This window comes from Macaca mulatta, chromosome 9 (genome assembly GCF_049350105.2).
Source record: "Macaca mulatta isolate MMU2019108-1 chromosome 9, T2T-MMU8v2.0, whole genome shotgun sequence".
Taxonomy (NCBI): domain Eukaryota; kingdom Metazoa; phylum Chordata; class Mammalia; order Primates; family Cercopithecidae; genus Macaca; species Macaca mulatta.
Window position 1 is genome coordinate 55010539 of NC_133414.1, and position 18892 is coordinate 55029430.

Here is an 18892-nt window from a genome sequence, read left to right on the forward strand (position 1 = left end):
CAGTGGCAACGGAAAAGAAAAATCTGCCTATTAGTGGGCTGCTACAGTGAAACCCTTATTCAAGGATCAACTGTGAGACGGTGACTTGTGTCACTAAAAAAGTAACTATCTTTAGAACTTGAAATTTAGTAATACTTTTCTGGCACCATAAACAAATACCAACAAGAATAACAAAACTTAGCCAGGGTGCCTCTGTACCAATAGGAGATTATTTTTCAAAGATACTTACTGAATGTAGAAGTCAGAAAAGCAATTTTTTTGTTGAGAAGCGCAGGTTATGTTACATAGTCTTGTACCAACAAGGTCTCACTATTATCAACTTCATTCCCCCTAAGTTGAAACCAAATAAGATATATTTACTTCATTAGAACAAGATATGTTGTTCTATCTGCTGGATAATTAGTGTGTTAATAGTAATTTGTTACAACAAGAGACTGTGTTTCTAATAGTCAAAATATTATCATTATAAATACTCAAATAGCTTAACTCTAGGCTCAACAAATTATAATAAAGTTACAAAAATTTTTCATAATAACAAAAATGCTACTGTGATATCTAAATGTGATATAATGCATTGTACAATATGAACTATATGAGCACTTATTTATTATATATTTATCAAAGGACCTCTATAAGTTAGGTTTTGCAAGTTGCAAGAGACAAAGATAGAATACACATTGTTTGGGTCTTTGAGGTGCTCATAATACAGTACAGGTGTCCCTATTGAATTTCTGCATTTTTCCAACAGAATTTCCTAAAAAATACTTTTTATTCATTTATCCACTTGTCCACTTAACAACTGTCAGGTATCTTTATGGCACTAAGCATCTTCCTTGTTATTATCATTGTCATTTTTTATTATTTACTACTTTACTAAGGTACTAAGCATTTTTCTTGTTATTATCATCTTTTTATTATTTTTTACTTTATTTAGTGCTTACTCTGTGCCAGAACCCCTTTGAGAGCTTATAATTATTACTTATTATGTCATGTTGTTACTGTATTCAGCATGTGTCAGACATTTTATATCCAAGGTGAAGAATTAAAGCTTTAAAAAGTTTGATAGTGTCCAGGCGCAGTGGCTCACTCCTGTAATCCTAGCACTTTGGGAGGCCAAGGTAGATGGATTGCTTGAACTAAGGAGTTTGAGACCAGCCCGACTAACATGGTGAAACCTGTCTCTACTAAATATGAAAAATTAGCGGGGCGATGTGGCCCCTTGCCTATAATCCCAGCTACTTGGGAGGCTGAGGTAGGAGAATTGCTTGAATTGCATTGAGCTGAGATCACACCACTGCACTCCAGCCTGGGTGACTGAGCGAGACTCTGTCTCAAAAAAAAAAAAAAAAAAAAAAGAATATATGGGCTACAGAGGAAATATCACAGACTCACAAATGAAAGTAGATTTGTATATGTTTTTAAAATTTATAGTAGAGAAGTGTTCTCATGAATGTGTGTGTGATTAACCTTTTATAGATCAGATGATCCCATCAGAATCCAAACAAAAGGACAAAGAAGAAAATTCTTGGGATTTAGAGGTACTATGTATTATTAAAGTTTTTGTTTTAATATTAGTACTGCATGATATGAAAACACAAAATCAGAGGCTTAGGCTTTATTTTTTCACCTCTGCGTATGTCCACCCCAAATTGTTTTTGATATTTTTCAGAGTACACTGAATAGAGAATCTATGTGCTAGGTAGATTACTGCTTCATAGTGAAATTCTGCTTATTTGTAGGATTAATTTAAGAAACCAGTGTGGTATAGTGTAAAAAATAAGGCTTAGAAGTCACTAGAAGTTCACATGGGATCTGAAGTACATTTGTCTAAAAACAAAAGAATGACACTGAGTCCAGTTATGGGCAAATATATGATTCTGTGGTATATTTAGATGTACAGAAGTTCTAACTGGCTTCATAGAGAGACAGTTTAAACAGCAGTATTGTAAAAGTTGGGGCCAGAAAAGTTAATGGCTGAGACTTGAATGTATTGACGTATCTTTATTGTTCAGTATAGAGCTGAGGGAACATTTCAGGAGAAAGAAAAGTCTGAGGAATAGGAAACCTTGTGGGACTATAATAACAAGAGTATTGGTTGTGTATTCTTTTAAAAATATAAATTATTTTCACAAATAGAACTCCTTGAGGTCCTCTGTGGCAGTCAAGCTGCCTCAGGTTGAGTGTCAAATAGTAGTGATGTATTTTAAGGTCACAACTATGGAAAGACAAAGAAAGGATCTGACCTCTTACAAACAAGCAGCTGCTGCCTGGTGGTAACAGCAAAGGGTGGAAGTGAATAGACAGGTAGATTTTATCTGCTTTGTCATGAGACAAAAAGACTTTAATATTGTTTGCTTTGATTTAGACATGACATAATTATTTTTCTTACTGCATTTACATTCTATTCAAGCACTTTCTGTCAGCATAAATTTTGTCGAAAACATATTGCTGATAAGTTAGATATTTTTAAGAGATAATTTTTGAAATATGCATGAGTGAATTTTTTCGTGAATGTAATGTGTTTTTCCTGCTCAGTAACCAAGTTAATGGCCACATGAACGTAAAGATAAGCTTGATGTAGACCATATTACGTGAGGTTTTCTATCAAAATGTTTTGGTTCTTCATACATATCTGCTCTAAAATTGAATTGCTTGTGAAGCAGGAAACTGTGTTTTTAAAAAAGATTTGAATTAGAAAATTTTGATACTCTTCATTATTAGGATTTTTCCATTTAAATTATTTATTGGTATTACTTTTAACAGAGTGACCGTGAGACTGTTTCACAGAAGGATGTGTGTTTACCCAAGGCTACACCTCAAAAAGAATTCCATATGATAAGTGAAAAATTAGAAGGTAAGAACCATTATTTACTTAAAAGCCATTTGACCAAATATTTCTCTAAACTGATGAGGAAGAATATCCTCTAATAGCCAAAGAGAATTACCTTCTAAATGCAAAGTGCGGAGAAAAAGAGAAGTGAAATGGTGATAAGTTATACATCTTATCAAGTGTTGGCAACAGACTATATTGAGAGCGCTGAAACGGAGCTGAATTACTAGTTTGAATTCAAGATATTCCAAGACCTGAGGAAAATAAGAAAATAAGAAAGAAGAAAGTAGTAAAAGAGGAAATGAAGACTGAGAGAGACAGAGTGTACAGAGAGTACATGAAGGAACAGGAAGCATGTTTATATAATGGAGGATGATAAAATGAAATAATTCTTTACAAAGAGATTGGGTATGGTTAGAAATTTGGGAAGAATAAAAAGTGACCTTCTAGTACCAAAATTTACCAGAGAATCACAGCAAAGGTATTCTGATTCTTCCTGTATTTCTCACTGGTGGGAAGCCATTAGGGATGGAAGCACTTGACCATGGAGAACTGTGTTCTATTTGCAGTAGGTGAGAGTAAGCCTATGTGCACAGCCACATATGTATATAATTTGTCATATACAATCCGTATATACCAGAAGTTTTCATAGAAAATCAGCTGGAAACCTTGTTAACAATTCACACTGTGATTCAGCCAACTTGGGATTCTGCATTTTTAGTAAGTTCTCAGGCGATGCTGATGCTGGTGGTCCTTGGACCTTGCTCTGAGTAGCAAGAGGAGAGGCCATTCTTGGGAAAAATGTGGAAGAGGAGCAATTGAGTAGAAGGTTGCAATGGAAAAGGGTCAGGGGAAAGGATTATGTTGATCTTATTTTTGAGTATGTTTTGAGCCAGAGTTGAAGAAGGAAGGGGCAACACAATAGAAATTATAGAAGGAAGATATTACCACTAAACAAAGAGAAAGGAAAGAGTGGGGAAAAGAAGTTTAACAGGTGTTGAATGGGAAGAATCAAGAGCACAAGTCTAGAGATTATTTTTACTAAAGAGGAGAGATTGTGAGACAGGAAGCAGGGGACAAGAGAGAAGTCAGCTAGATTATTTTGGATTTTCTATGAAGGAAAATTGAGTGAACTCACTTCAGAAGCATTTAGAATATTTTTACTGCAGAATGTTAGAGTGTTGGTGCGCCGGAGACGACTGGAATCATGAGGGTTAGTAGAATTGGACTAAACCTCAGTGTCTCATTAATTTTCTTTATTAATATGAGGCATCAAATATATATATGTATATATTTTGTTGATATTTGCAATTTGAGTAAGAGATGCTTGAATGTAAGAACCTTGGCTTGGCTTTATTTTTAAGGAAGCAAATTGTGTTGGTAAAATTACCATTTTATAAAAATTCATTAGAGAATAACATGATACACCAAACCAGACTAATTTAAGAAACCATAAAATTCTGAATTTATGACTTGAATACTTAAGTTATTGTTATTCATAGGTATTATGCTGATTTTTACATAGAAAATGTTATTAATATTTAACAAGTCTGTTGCGAATAAATTAAAAACAAATATATCAATATTGAAAGCTTATTGAATTTGCTATTCTTGATGAGGTTTGTGCATTTTCCTCCATGAGTGGATCAAGAAATACTGAGATGGCTAAGCTAGAAATTACAAAAATGTTGCCATACTATTATACCATATGGGTATGAAAATCAATGAATATTTATATTTAGTATTATGCCCTAAGTATATATCTAAGCTGATTAATTCATAACATTTTCACTGATGAGATGTTAATTCTACATTCAGCTGAACTCTCATTCAAACTGTACTTTCTCAATGACAGGGCATATTAAAGAACATGATGAATGTTTGTAATGTAATGATATAAATTATTACTATTACTATTACTACTATTATTATTATTATTATTATTATTATTATTTTTGAGACGGAGTCTTGCTCTGTCGCCCAGGCTGGAGTGCAGTGGCCGGATCTAGGCTTACTGCAAGCTCTGCCTCCCGGGTTTACACCATTCTCCTGCCTCAGCCTCCCGAGTAGCTGGGACTACAGGCGCCCGCCACCTCGCGCAGCTAGTTTTTTGTATTTTTCAGTAGAGACGGGGTTTCACCGGGTTAGCCAGGATGGTCTCGATCTCCTGACCTCATGATCCTCCCACCTCGCCCTCCCAAAGTGCTGGGATTACAGGCTTGAGCCACCGCGCCCGGCGATATAAATTATTATAATGTATTGCATTAAAGACACCTTGTGTAGCATTCAACGTTCAGCCTTTGCATTTATTTTCTCAGTGTCATGATTTGCTCCTCTGATTCAAGATCACTTCTCTCCTCATCACTGAGCATATACATATTGTTATTAACACTTTTTGCAAAAATCATATATAAATGGTTGTACAATGTTCTTGTCATTCTATAGCAACTTTTTATTTTTTTGTTCAGCGATTAGCTCATTTTTCATTTATTTTAAGATTTCAGGCTGTGCGCGTTGGCTGACCCTGTAATCCCAGCACATTGGGAGGCTGAGGTGGGCGGATCACGAGGTCAGGAGATCCAGACCATCCTGGCTAACATGGTGAAACCCCGTCTCTAGTAAAAATACAAAAAATTAGCCAGACGTGGTGGTGGGCACCTGTAGTCCCAACTATTCGGGAGGCTGAGGCAGAAGAATGGCGTGAACCCAGGAGGCATGGCTTGCAGTGAGCCCAGACTGCAACACTGCACTCCAGCCTGGGCCACAGGGCAAGACTCCATCTAAAAAAAAAGAAAAAAAATTCATAGTGTGCATTTTTACTTTGCACCACTTAATTAGACTCTCTTCATGGTGACTAAAAAGCAATGTAAATATAATTACAGGTGTTAACAAGCCTTGGTTAAAGTGTATGTCCTACTTCACGCTATATTAGAAATTAAAAGTGAAGTACTCAAAATACAAGTATGTACAGCCATACATTTCAATAGCCATTACAAATGTGGCTCACTAATCTTTAGAGATACGCCATGTGACCTGTCCTGACTCTAAAAAACTCCAATGTACTCCTTTATAAAAATAAAAGTAACAAAAAAATAACTAAGGTAGTATTTCCCTACCTGGTTCCTCTGCATGGATTTTGAACTTCAGGGATAATCAGATCACGATTTAAAACCAGTTTTCAACCATACATAGGATTCTTAAGTGCCAAGTGATAAATGGTTTCTTGATGATGAGATAGCCCTTAATGTTTCATCTCTTCGTGTTTTGCTTTTTTATCTTGTGTTAGAAAGTTTAAAGCCAGCTATTGTCTTTATAAGGGAAAATATTTTGGTTACATATTCATTTCCTGTCTCATGACACTCTGCTTTCTTTGCACTTAGTGAGGATGTACATTTATCAAATTTTTACCTAAAACAAGCAGATGAATTAATGGTATCATTTCTTATATATGAATTTCTAAGTTTTCTTCACTGCTTCAGAAGTAAATTTTAAAGATATTAATGAATGGAGAAGGACCTTCTCATTGTAATTAAAGCAGGTTTTTATTTAAAGTGTATTGAATACAATTTTAAGCACTTTTTTTCTAAAACACATACATGCAATATGGTCATGCATATTTAGCGTTCAAATGGGTAGACATAAATTTTGTGTGTTTTAGAGAGTTTATATCCCTGAGTGTCTTAATTATTGATCAATTATCTCTCAAAGAAAACCACATATGTAGTTGGTATTTCTAAATGTACTAAAGTGTGTCATACTGAAAAAAAAAAGCAGGGAAAAATGAGAGATTAAAATGTTTTATTCATATTATTTGATGAAATGAGATATATTTCTAAATCAAAGAGATGTCTACTTTTTCTTGAAGCTTTTTTCTATAAGAATTTTTTCATAACAGTAGTTTAACAACTCACATGGTAGAACAGATAGAATTAGTTTTAGAAACAAAACAATTGTAATATACATTCCTTGAACACTAAAACTGTTATTTTCAATAACCATTATTCTAACATTGAAATACACAGGTTAATGATATGTAAAAAGCCTCTGGAAATTTACTTCTAGTTTTTGATACTTTCATATTAGATTTCTTTTTTTTTCTTTTATTGAGACAGTATCTTGCTCTGTCATCCAGGCTGGCGTGCAGTGTCATGATCTTGGCTCAGTGCAACCTCCGCCTCCTGGGTTCAAGTGATTCTCGTACCTCAGACTCCCATGTAGCTGGGAATACAGGCATGTGCCACCATACCTGGCTATTTTTGTATTTTTAGTGGAGACTGCGTTTCGCTATTTTATCCAGGCTGGTTTGGAACTCCTGGCCTCAAGAGATCCGCCCTCCTCAGCCTTCCAAAGTGCTGGAGTTACAGGCATGAGCCACTGCACCTGGCCTATATTGGTTTGTTGATGGGTGTGCTTGAACCTTTTTGTATAAGTGGATCAGGAAATTTTAAGAGAACTAAGCTAGAGAACCCCATCAATGTAAAAATACTTGTATTTCACAGAGGTACAAAAATGAATATGTTTATTAACTTTTATTCTATACGTAGATATGCTGATAAATTTAGAACATTCTCTGTAATGATAAGTAAATTGTACCTTTGAACTCTCATCACAGCTTTGCAATTCCTAAATTACAGGACAAATTGAAGAACATAATAGCTACATGTAGTATATTGACATAAGTGATTCTGATGTGTTTCCTTAACAATAAAATATTGCATTCTACCATTATCTTGGGTATTTATTTTTGTTGGGGGGTGGTGGGGGCATGACTTGGTCATCTTATTGAATACAACTTCTTTCCTTATACAGCAGCTTACTCTTACTTCTATTAGGATTTTTGTGCTTTAGTTATTGTCACTTTAAATATATTTTCACTGTTGAAATCTTAACAGCATGTTTGGTGAAATCTATTTTTGAAATTTTCTTAGGTATATTTCTGACAAGTAGGCATGTTAACAAATACAATCACCCAAAAGACCCTGAAACCTAGTGTAATCTCTTTTCAATCCAAGCATGAGGATTCATCTTCATATTCACACTGTATGAATGTTTGGTAGGCTTTGACAGGCTTGCATATAATCAATTATATACGTCCCTTTTCTTTTAGAGTCTCCTCATAAAGATGGTCTTCTGAAGGTAATACCTTTTATATTTTTATCTTGAGTATTAACTACATATTTTATGAAGTATACATTATGTATTAATTATTTTGTTTCCAAACCCATTTAGCCTACTTGTGGAATGAAAGTTTCTATTCCAAATAAAGCCTTAGAAATGAAGCATATACAAACATTCAAAGCAGGTAAATTTTGTAATTTTAATTTTACTCTGGAAAGAAGAATATTAAAATATTTGAAATGCTGAGAGCCTTATATTCCCAATGTTGTTTTCTTTTCAAAATTTGATGGGAAAATTTGATACAAATAATGCCAATGTTAGTATTTATGTTTGAAAAAATGCCATTTACAAGCATAAGATTTAGAGATTTAAAAAAAAAAAATCCGCTTTACTTCATGTGGTTCAACTTTAATGTCCTGATAGTATAAAGTTTCCAACTTGCAATTTCTGTATGTGCTTGGTTTTAAGGCAGGTGAAATTTGAGACTGTCAAATATTTGCAGGGGTTCAAATACTGATTGGAATTCTGATATTTACCTAGAGGAAAATCTCACTTGCTGACATGACAGTTGTGAGTGTTGTTACTCTGAGAATCTAAAGAAAATCAGTTTTTTTCCTTTTTAATTAGCTGACTGAATGTGTGTGTGAGTGTGACTTATAATATTAAAAAGTAAGTCAAGCAATCATTCCTTGATGACTCTTTGCTACACAGTGTTTTAGAAGAGTGACTCCAAAGCATTTGGCCTTGGTGTCTTTTTATGCTACTGTAATTAATTGCCTAGAGGTACAAAACAGCCTGAATTAGTTTTTGTTGTCATTTCCATGCATGTTTAAAACATTTTACAACAGGCTGTGCACAGTGGCACATGCCTGTAATCCTAGCATTTTGGGAGACCAAGGCAGGCAAGTAACTTAAGGTCAGGAGTCCCAGACCAGCCTGGTCAACATAGTGAATCCCCATCTCTACTAACAATAACAAAAAATAGCCAGTTGTGGTGGTGGGTGCCTGTAATCTGAGCTACTCTGGAGGCTGAGGCAGGAGAATCTCTTGAACCTAGGAGGCAGAAGTTACAGTGAGCTGAGGTTGTGCCACTTTAGCCTAAGTGACAGAGTGAGACTCCATCTCAAAAAGCAAACAAAAAAACAAAAATTCTCAACATATGTGTGCAGTCATAGACTATAGGTAGAATTTGTTTTCTTATCTTACTGTACTGTACATATTATATTGGAAATTCCTTTTTTGTTTACTTATCATGTGTTTTAGTTGTACTTAATACAATTAGCTCCACTTTGATTTAAGGCCTCATAGTTTGTCATTTTAACTCTAAAAGCATTTAATTAGGCTGTCTTTCATAGCCACTAAAAGTCAACATTAAATGACAGCTTGTATCAGAGAGTTTTATTGAAGTGGGAGTATTTACTGCTTCAATTAATGTTAAAAATTAAAGTGAAAATATTTAACATACAGGAATACATTTTAAATATTTATCTTTTTGGAGACAGAGTTTCACTCTTTCGCTCCTGCTGGAGTGCAATGGCGTGATCTCAGCTCACTACCACCTCTGCCTCCCAGACTCAAGTATTTCTCCTGAATCAACATCCCAAGTACAAATACTCATTTGTACCAGTCACTAGAAAAGCAAATGTGATTAGTGTGATTAGCTTAGAATCATTTCTCATTTTGTAGATGAGATGGGAGTAATGGGATAATATATATATAAATTAACTTGTGTTTCTGTAGCAAGAAAGAATAAATAATGGTTATGTGTAGGAAGCCAGCAATGTTTTCTGCAGGGATTCATTGGAATTGTTTGAGCAGCAGCGTCCCAAGATTAGATTAAAGTATTAGGGCATACTGGTCATGGTACAAACCAGAGATTTGCAAACTTCTCCTGTAAAGGGCCAAACAGGAAATATGTTAGGTGATGTGGTCTCTATCACAGCTTTCCAACTCTGCCATTGTAGCATGAAAGCAGTCATAGATAGTGTGTGAGGAAATAGGCATGATTGTACTCCAATAAAACTTTGTCTAAAAACCATTTGGTGAGCTGAATTTGAAATCCCATAACCATGGGTTATGGAATACAACAGTTTGCATTAGGTCCCTTAATTGAGCCTGCGATACCGAGGCTCCACTAACTTTAAGCAGCTTTTTCAATACTTTTATATACTGTTTCTGCTGATAATTGTTGTCCCATGATGAAACCCTAGCCTGAACAATTCTCCCGGAACTTGGAAATCCCGAGTGGGCACCAATGACTTACTGACTCACTTACTGCGCAGTCCTTTTCACCTTCATTTTTGAGTGGTCCGTCGTGATCCTTTTGCAGCATTCATCTTGCGGGGCACCACCTGCGAGTTCCATCCCGTGGAACCTGACCTACCAAGGGATGAGAGACCTACACTGAAATAGATATTTTGCCTGTCAGTGCGGCTCAGGGGCTCTGCTGCGTGAGTCTGCATTGTTGGCCTCGATGAGGTGGCAGAGTTCGCATTATTTAGTACAGAGTAAATGACAAAGATCTCAAGTAAACACCACTAGAGTGTAATTAACATTGCTGACCCCCAGTACAGAGCAATCACGCACCCTCGGATGATCAAAGTTTGGTCTTAGGACCACGTGAGTAAACAAGCTATTTGGATAAACTCTGCCACATTCCCTAGATGTTTGCTATATTGCTATCAACTCAAAGTAAAGAGGATTAGGCTACTTTCAGCCAAATCATTTACTGAAGCTATGCAACCCCACCGGCCTTCCAAGAAGGTTCGTGTCTATTTCCTATAACTATCTTTATAATTTTTCTAACCACTTTGTCCGATCCCCTACAGGTAGGGTTTCTTTTTCCCTGTGAAAGCCATCAGTTAAGGGGCCATGTCTTAACTAGGAAATATAAATATAAAATAAATAAGTTTGTATTTCCAGTGGGAATGGAAAGATAAAAAACAAATGCAGAAAAGAGGTACGGTTAATATGATTTAGTGATTACTGAGTTTAAAAAGCTAGGGGAGAGAAAAAATCTCAGGTCATTCATAAGTTTCCACGTGGGGAATGCTCATGGGGAAGGAGTCAGAAATTGTCAGGTCAACAGAAAAGTGCAAACAATCATGGGACAGACCAACAATTTTCTTCACATATTGAGTTCAATGAAACATTTATGTGGGATATTTTCAATAGGTAATTGGATTATTATAGGTATTTCTAGCTGGAGATAGAACTCTGGTTGGAGATGCAGGCTTAGAATAATTTTATTATAATTTTTTGACAAAGCCATAGATCTCAATGAGTATATCCATGATGCAGAAGATGTAGAATAAGAGGAAAGCCATTGACAAAACCCTGGAAATATCAACATTTCACAGAGTCAAAGGACTTCGTAAAGGAGACTGAACAGTGGCTAATGAAAAGTAGGAGAGGAGTGAGAGAAAATGATGTGGCAAATTTCTTTTAAATGTGAGAATTTCAAGCAGTGAGATTACTGAAAAGTCAATTGGAGTTAACTTACAAGTTCTGCAGTGATAATCTGTTCAAAAGAATTATTTTAGAGTTGTTAGGTACACTGTTGATGTGGTTAATATTTCTGGTGTCCAAGAAGAAATCTCCCAAGATCCTACCTAACGCTTTGCAACTGAAGCAGTCAACATACCCAGGGTCTGGAAAATTGTCTAGACTGGGGAGTATGCGTGCCAGCATTTTTCCAGGATTGTCAAAACCTAAGGGTCTTGTATGAGGAAAAGTGCTGTCTTTTTTACGTGCTTGTTGTGGAGAGTGGAGATCTGTATTCTCTCTATCTCTCTATCTCTCTCTCACACACACACACACACACACACACACAGACATACACATGTACAGTAATTCACCCTTATCCATGGGGAGTATTTTCTAAGACACCCACTGGATGTCTGAAACTGTGGATAGTATGGAACCCTATACATCCATGTTTTTTTAAGTATGTGCATATTTACAATAAAGTTTAATTCATAAATTAGGCACAGTGAGAGATTAACAATAAGTCATAATAAAACAATAACAACATATTATATTCAAAGTTAGGTGAATGTGGTCTCTCAAAGTGTCTTGTATTGTACTCACCCTTCTTGTTCGTGTGATGATTGTGAGATGATATAATGCCTGTGTGATGAGATGAAGTCAGGTGAATGAGGTAGGTGCTGTCATGTGGTGTTAGGCTACTAATTGTTTCTGGCTATCTGACTACACATCAGAAGGAGGATCATCTGCTTCACGTGACCCTGGATCATTGAGCCATGATAATGTTGATGGTTGGGATTTTGATGACAGACCATTTTGATGACTAATGGTCACTTAGCTTATACAAAGGGATGATTCATGACCTGGGTGAGATGGAACAGCATGTCTTAATATTTCATCATACTCCTTAGAATGACACCTTATTTAGAACTTATGATTTATATATTTCTGGAATTCCCCATTTAATATTTTTGGACTATGGTTGACCATGAGTAACTGAAATTACAGAAATCAAAACCATGGATATTATATTTTGAAATATATGTTTGGTCTTCAACACTGTTTTGTGGCATACAATTCACAAAATGTTTAGAATCTCCAAAGTGATGTCTTTGTATGCTAATAATTGAGTGATGGCTGGCAGTCCCTAGGTAGCTTCAGGATAGGAGCTGGTCACAAAAAAGAACAAGGCATGATTAGGGTGCTGGGACTTTCATCTCCACCCCTCAACCTCCTAGAGGTGAGAGGAGTTGAAGGTTATATCGATTACCAATGGCCACAGATTTTTTCATTCATGCCTATGTAGTAAAGCTGTTTAAGAACCCAGAAGGACTGGGATCAGAGACCTTCCAGAAAGCTGAATGTATGGAAGTGTTTGGAGGCAGATGTGCCCTGGGAGGGCATGGAAGCTCCATGCTCCTTCCCCTATAACTTGCCGTATGCATCTCTTCATGTGTCTCCTTTATAATACCCTTTATAATAAACTGGTAAGTATGTTTCCTTTAGGATTTGGGGCACTCTAGCATGTTAATCCAACCCAAAGACGAAGTTGTGAGGACCCCAACATGAAACCAGATGGTTAGATGTTTCAGAGATCCAGATTTGCAACTGGTGTGGGAGGGCAGTCTTGTGAGACTGAACCCTCAGACTGTGGGATCTGAGACTATTTCTAGGTAGACAGTGTTGGAATTAAATAGGGGACAACCAGCTGGTTTCTGCTACATAATTGATTGCTTATTTATTGGTGGAGAAAATCCTCCAACATTTGGTCACAGATGTCTTCTGTTTTAATGATGGTGGTGTGAGAACAGAGGGAAATCACGTTGTATGTCTTTCTACACATAGAGCAGATAAAGAGAGACTACTGTATACTCTGTTCTAACTGCTCCAAGTTCATTTGTCGAGAAATTATACTTTCTAAGGTTGATACTGTCTGCTTATACTAATTCTGCTAATAATACAGATTTCTGTCAGTCTTAAAGGGTTCTGTTTGGATTATGACTCTTTGTACACTGTAGTTCACTTGCAGATATCAAATTGTGATAAATTCTGTTTTTCCTTGCATTTGAGATCTATAAAAGAGGGGAAATAAACATTCTTAATGCATTAATTTCATAACAATAGTATACTTAATAATAATTTCACTATAGTCGCGATGTATGGTCCCAAATAAATGCTTTATAACAAATCATCTGAGTCTTTGTAAAAAAGCGTTGGAGTATTATGCTTTTTAAACCAAGACCTGAATTATGCATGAAAGTGTGCATGATTCTTTTAAACTAAGTTGAAGTCTCGGAATGTCTCCCAGGCTGCTTTCAGACTCCTGAGCTCCTCAGATGATCCTCCTGCCTCACCTTCAAAGTAGCTGGGATTATAGACATGTGCCATCATGCCCTCTTATGTTTTTAATATTCTGTATCTTTTATTTATCTTTGTTGATTTAATGTATTTACTTTTTTCTTTAATAGTGGATGTGAGTTCTGTAGAGTCTACATTCAGGTAAGACTTTGCTGTTTTTTTAAAAAAAAAACATATATAATGTTAAGTCAGAAAATACAGAGAAAAGAGACCACTATCTGTCGAGTATTCTACTCTGGGCTAGACAACGTATTATGTGCTTAATATTTATCATCTCACATAGTCATCACACAGCTTTGGAAAACATCTGTGCTACTGTCACCTACTTTGTATTAATGAGGCAAATGTGGTTCAGAGAGGTTGATTAATTAGCCTATGATTTCATAGCTAAAAAGTAGCTGACCTTTAAGTTTGCCATCAGCCTACCTTGCTACCAAATCCCTTCTCTTCCCTCTCGGCATAGATTGATGGAGACCTACGTATCACTAGGATCAAGGTATAGGTCCAGATGGGATCAATTCACAAAGTCACATTTTGTTATACGTTAACTCATTTTAAAGATTTCCCTTAGAACACTGGTTAATCCAAGACTTTGTTCTAACATGTTTAACAGTTAGAGTGGTAACCAGTACCTTGATTTATCATCAAAGTTTTTAGAGCAGATCTGACTTAGCTGTGGTGACAAGACATAGGTTTTTGTTTCATAAGCAAGACCAGGTAAATCCTATAGATGAATTATTTTACTCTTATTGGAGAGTATCTACATAGAGATATGTTAATCATATTTAGAAGCTATTTCTTATAGATTTCTCGGTTTACTGACTTCCCAGCTTAGTTTTTCTTCAAAGCAGTACCCTGCCTAGTTGCATGCACTCTTCTTTTTTTTGCTAGAGTCTTTTTTTCTTCTTCCATGACTTTTCTATGATCTTTTCCTGATTACTTTCTTCTCTGCTTTCCTTGGTGTTCTTTTCTTCTATTATTTTATTGCTTTCTACCAGCCCCATTTTTCTATAGGTAAAATTAAAAGTACATGGAATTTTAGGATTTTAAGGACTCTTGGAGACTAATCAAAATACTTTCATATTTCAACCTGTATTTAATATCCTGGAAAAATTGTTGTTCAGATGGAGAGTCTGAAACTCAAAGTGACCTATTTAAATATAGGAGGTAACAAGTAATATTTAAACTCATTTCAAAGCCCATTACTCTTGTTTTTATATCACCATGTAAGTGAGTGTTTGAATAATAGAAAGGAAGAGGAAATGGGTCTAATTAAACAAATTGAAAAGGATAAGAATGGAATTAGCTGGAGAACCCAGTGGAAGTAGGTAACAAGGGAATTAGCAGGGAAAGGCCAAGTCTGAAGAGAAATAATCCCAGGATTGGTAGGAGTAAGGGTTTTACCAAAGAGATCAGAATGTTGGATCTTATGACAAGTTTGATGAAGATAAATTAGAACAAACACATTAGACATTGGGAGTTATCTAGAAAGGCATATTAAATATGGTACAAAAGAAGTCCTGAATAGGTCACTGCTTTTTTGCTTGTTTAATTGGAAGAATGGACAAGCTTCAAGGTTTCTATGGAAAGATTTTAAAAAAAAATGAGCCACTGGGAAAAGTCTCTAAAATCAGATAGAAATGTACTATTCTGTTCTTTCACCCCAAATCTCACGGGAGAGGCTTAGAGCCCCTTGAGTGCTAGGAGATTGAAGGTTGCTGAATTACATAGATCTGAGGCCCAAGGCAGGTGTCCCCTTCCCTTTGCCTCTTTTTCCAAGCCTCTGATGTTGTAACCATGTACATGTAAAGCAGGGGTAATATTGGCTATCAAATAAGTCATGGAGCTTCAGTTGGGTTTCTGGTAACATGCTTATGGTGGAGGTGAATGACTGACTGAGACTCCATTTAGTTGTTTTCCAGGAATAGGTAAATACAGAACTTCTTGGCTGGTCATTGAATTTATCTTTTCATGTATACACAGATATTCAGCTCATCAAAGCACAGATAGTAATCTTTAAATAGAATATTTAAAGGTTGGAGACTGCCATGAAACCCTGCAGAAGAAAGATGTGGAAGTGAGACACTTTCACTATATATAGTTGCTCCCACTTCCAGATCTTTCTCTCTGTGTATATACGGTACTTAGAGAAATCCAATTATCAGGACTCAGTTTTTCTAGCAGTCTCTCTCCTTGGGAATAAGTACAAAAATTTTTAAGGTTTTGCTAGTTGATGTAGCCCTGAACAGGGAAGGACAAGTATAAAATAAGTAGTTAGATTTTATTATTTTTAAAGTTTCAATTTTTGTTGAGAAAAATATTCCCAATAAGAAATATACATTTGTGATTTGACATTTGTAGGTTCAGCTTTTCAACATTTCAAATATTTCAGGGCACCCTCTGTAGTGTTTTAGGGTGAAGGAAAGCAACAGGGTCTTCTTAAGTGGTTTTTATGCTGAGAAACAATGTCATTTTCCTGTGACACAGATTAGTCTTTAAATCAGAGGTAGAGAGTGGATAAAGGACAAGGTAACTGTATCTTTCTTCCTCATTTTAGGTTATCAAGTTTGTTCCAATTTAGTTATCAAAAGTTATGTCAGCCATTAAATACATTTTCAGTTCATCACTGAGGACAGTTTGTGAGGACGAGTTATTCTCAGGGTATGCCAATTATATTGGCTGTCACTATTTTTTATGGAACTAAGAGTGAGTGTTCTTTGGATGTTATAGGTTCGGGAGGTAGAGTCAAAAATAGTGAACTAAAATATTTTTTAAAAACAGAGGGCATATTTTAATTATACCAAGAAACATGATTTAATATACCGAGGACTGATCTTTCCCCAGATTTTGGTTTTTTCTTCTCATTTTTTTGGAGTGAGCACCAAGATATGAACTAGCAGATTTCCTTTTTAAATATATGAATTTGCTCCTTTATGTTGTATCTTTTTTCTCTAAAGTCCTTTTGGCAAACCGACTACTGAAAATTCACAGCCTACAAAACTTGAGGAAGACTTTAGTCTTGCTACCAAGGTAAAATGGTCTTTTGTGAAGTTGATTTTCTCAGTTGGAATCTAGTTCTGTATAGTATTTACTTTTCATGTTTTGCAGTGCTGTAAGTATCATTATTTCATGTTGGCAATATAAAGTTGGTCAGATAAAAACATTTTATAGAAATATGAGTAGTTGATTTAAACAGTTTTTTTTTTTTTTTTTTTACTTTAGTAAATAACAAATGTTTGGTAAATACTTTGAGGGTGTGAGGGCCATAAAAAGAAAGGGCTGGAGAATATATAGTGACAGGAGCACTATATTAGAAAAAACTTTTCCACAGTAGAGAATATATAAAATCTGGTAAATTTTTATTTGGATAAGTGTACTTACTGTGAGTGTTAAAATTATCCTATTGTAACTTAAAAAAAGCTCATGCTTAAATTTATCTTTAATGGATCAAGTTACTTATTATAGTAATCAAGGAGTTTCTCTGATACTGTTCAGTTCCAGAACTGTGCCACATAACATATAGGATTTTTGCACTTACTATTTTGATATCACGTAGTTTTTAGGAGAGAGCTTTGTCTCAGTTTCTCTTCTTGGTTCTTTAAATACACCAAAATAATATTAGAAGTTGTGAAAATTTATTTGGGCATGGTGGTGCATGCCTGTAGTTCCAGCTACCAAGGAGGCTGATGCAGGAGGATTGCTTGAGCCCAAGAGTTTGAGACCAGTGTGGGCAACATAGCAAGACCTTTACTCTAATTTAAAAAATAATAGTAGAGGCCAGGCGTGGTGGCTTACGCCTGTAATCCCAGCCCTTAGGGAGGCCAAGGCGGGTGGATCACGAGGTCAGGAGATCGAGGCCATCCTGGCTAACACTGTGAAACCCCGTCTCTACTAAAAAAAACAAAACAAAATTAGCCGGGCGTGGTGGCGGGCGCCTGTAGTCCCAGCTACTCGGGAGGCTGAGGCAGGAGAATGCCATGAACCTGGGAGGTGGAGCTTGCAGTGAGCCAAGATTGCGCCACTGCACTCCAGCCTGGGTGACAGAGCGAGACTCTGTCTCAAAAAATAAATAAATAAATAAATATTAGTAGAAATTTAGAAATGTAAATTCTCTTTCTCAGAATCTGTATTACTAAGGGATGCCAGTGTGTTTTCTAAGTTATTTATTTAAAAGTATACTTTAAACTCTAAGTAAACAACCAGTTCTGGAAGCAGAGACTCTTAATAGGCATATGGTAAGATTTTAATTTCAGAATTTTTAAATTGCAGTTTTTAAACATATTGTTCAAAGATCTTTGATCACATTTGAAAATTTTAAATTTCAGAAGATTTTGTATTTCGTTATTTAAATAATCTTTTTGAAGTTCTTTAGTTATTTAAATAATCTTTTTGAAGCTCTTCCATCACTATGAGATACCGCAAGTTAGAAAACATACTTGCGTGCATCCTTGTGTACCCAGAATACAGTCTTGCCTATAAAAAGCATTTTAAGAGGTTTGCAATGTGAATAATAAGCAGACAATTGATTTTTTTATGTAATAGAATGTTACGAGTGAGATAATATGCATAATGTATCTTATAATTAAATCTAATGAATTTCTAAATGTGGCTTAAATTTATATTTTAATATTTAGAATGCATAAATTCACATGCATTATCTTAAGGAAATATGTCTTAAATAAGAAGACAGTAAATCAGAGATATGTAGTAACTAGGAAATGACGAGTTGATGGGTGCTGACGAGTTGATGGGTGCAGCACATCAACATGGCACAAGTATACATATGTAACAAACCTGCACGTTATGCACGTGTACCCTAGAACTTAAAGTATAATAATAAAAAAAAATTTTTTAAAAAGGTTACACTATATTTTCTAGTATCCTCCAAGTAGAGTTTAGATTAAAAATATTGTAATATATTTTAGTCTCAAATCATGTTGTTTTTTTGTTTTTGAGACGGAGTCTCACTCTGTCACCCAGGCTGGAGTGCAGTGGCATGATCTTGGTTGACTGTAGCCTCTGCCTTCTTGGTTCAACCAATTCTCCTGCCTCAACCTCCTACATAAGCTGGGACTACAGGTGCATGCCACCACGCCCAGC

The 18892-nt window shown here is 35.7% G+C and overlaps 1 protein-coding gene across 1 annotated transcript in view; it reads left to right on the forward strand.

The window, feature by feature from the left end:
• The window catches only part of LOC106996122 (ankyrin repeat domain-containing protein 30B), a 72115-nt gene that overhangs the window by 19114 nt on the left and 34109 nt on the right, over positions 1–18892 (forward strand). The window contains exons 7-12 of the mRNA XM_077946302.1: positions 1477–1538; positions 2764–2854; positions 7938–7966; positions 8060–8132; positions 13903–13933; positions 16750–16822. Of these exons, the coding sequence (XP_077802428.1) occupies positions 1477–1538; positions 2764–2854; positions 7938–7966; positions 8060–8132; positions 13903–13933; positions 16750–16822 (359 nt within the window). The remainder of the gene's footprint in view (positions 1–1476; positions 1539–2763; positions 2855–7937; positions 7967–8059; positions 8133–13902; positions 13934–16749; positions 16823–18892) is intronic.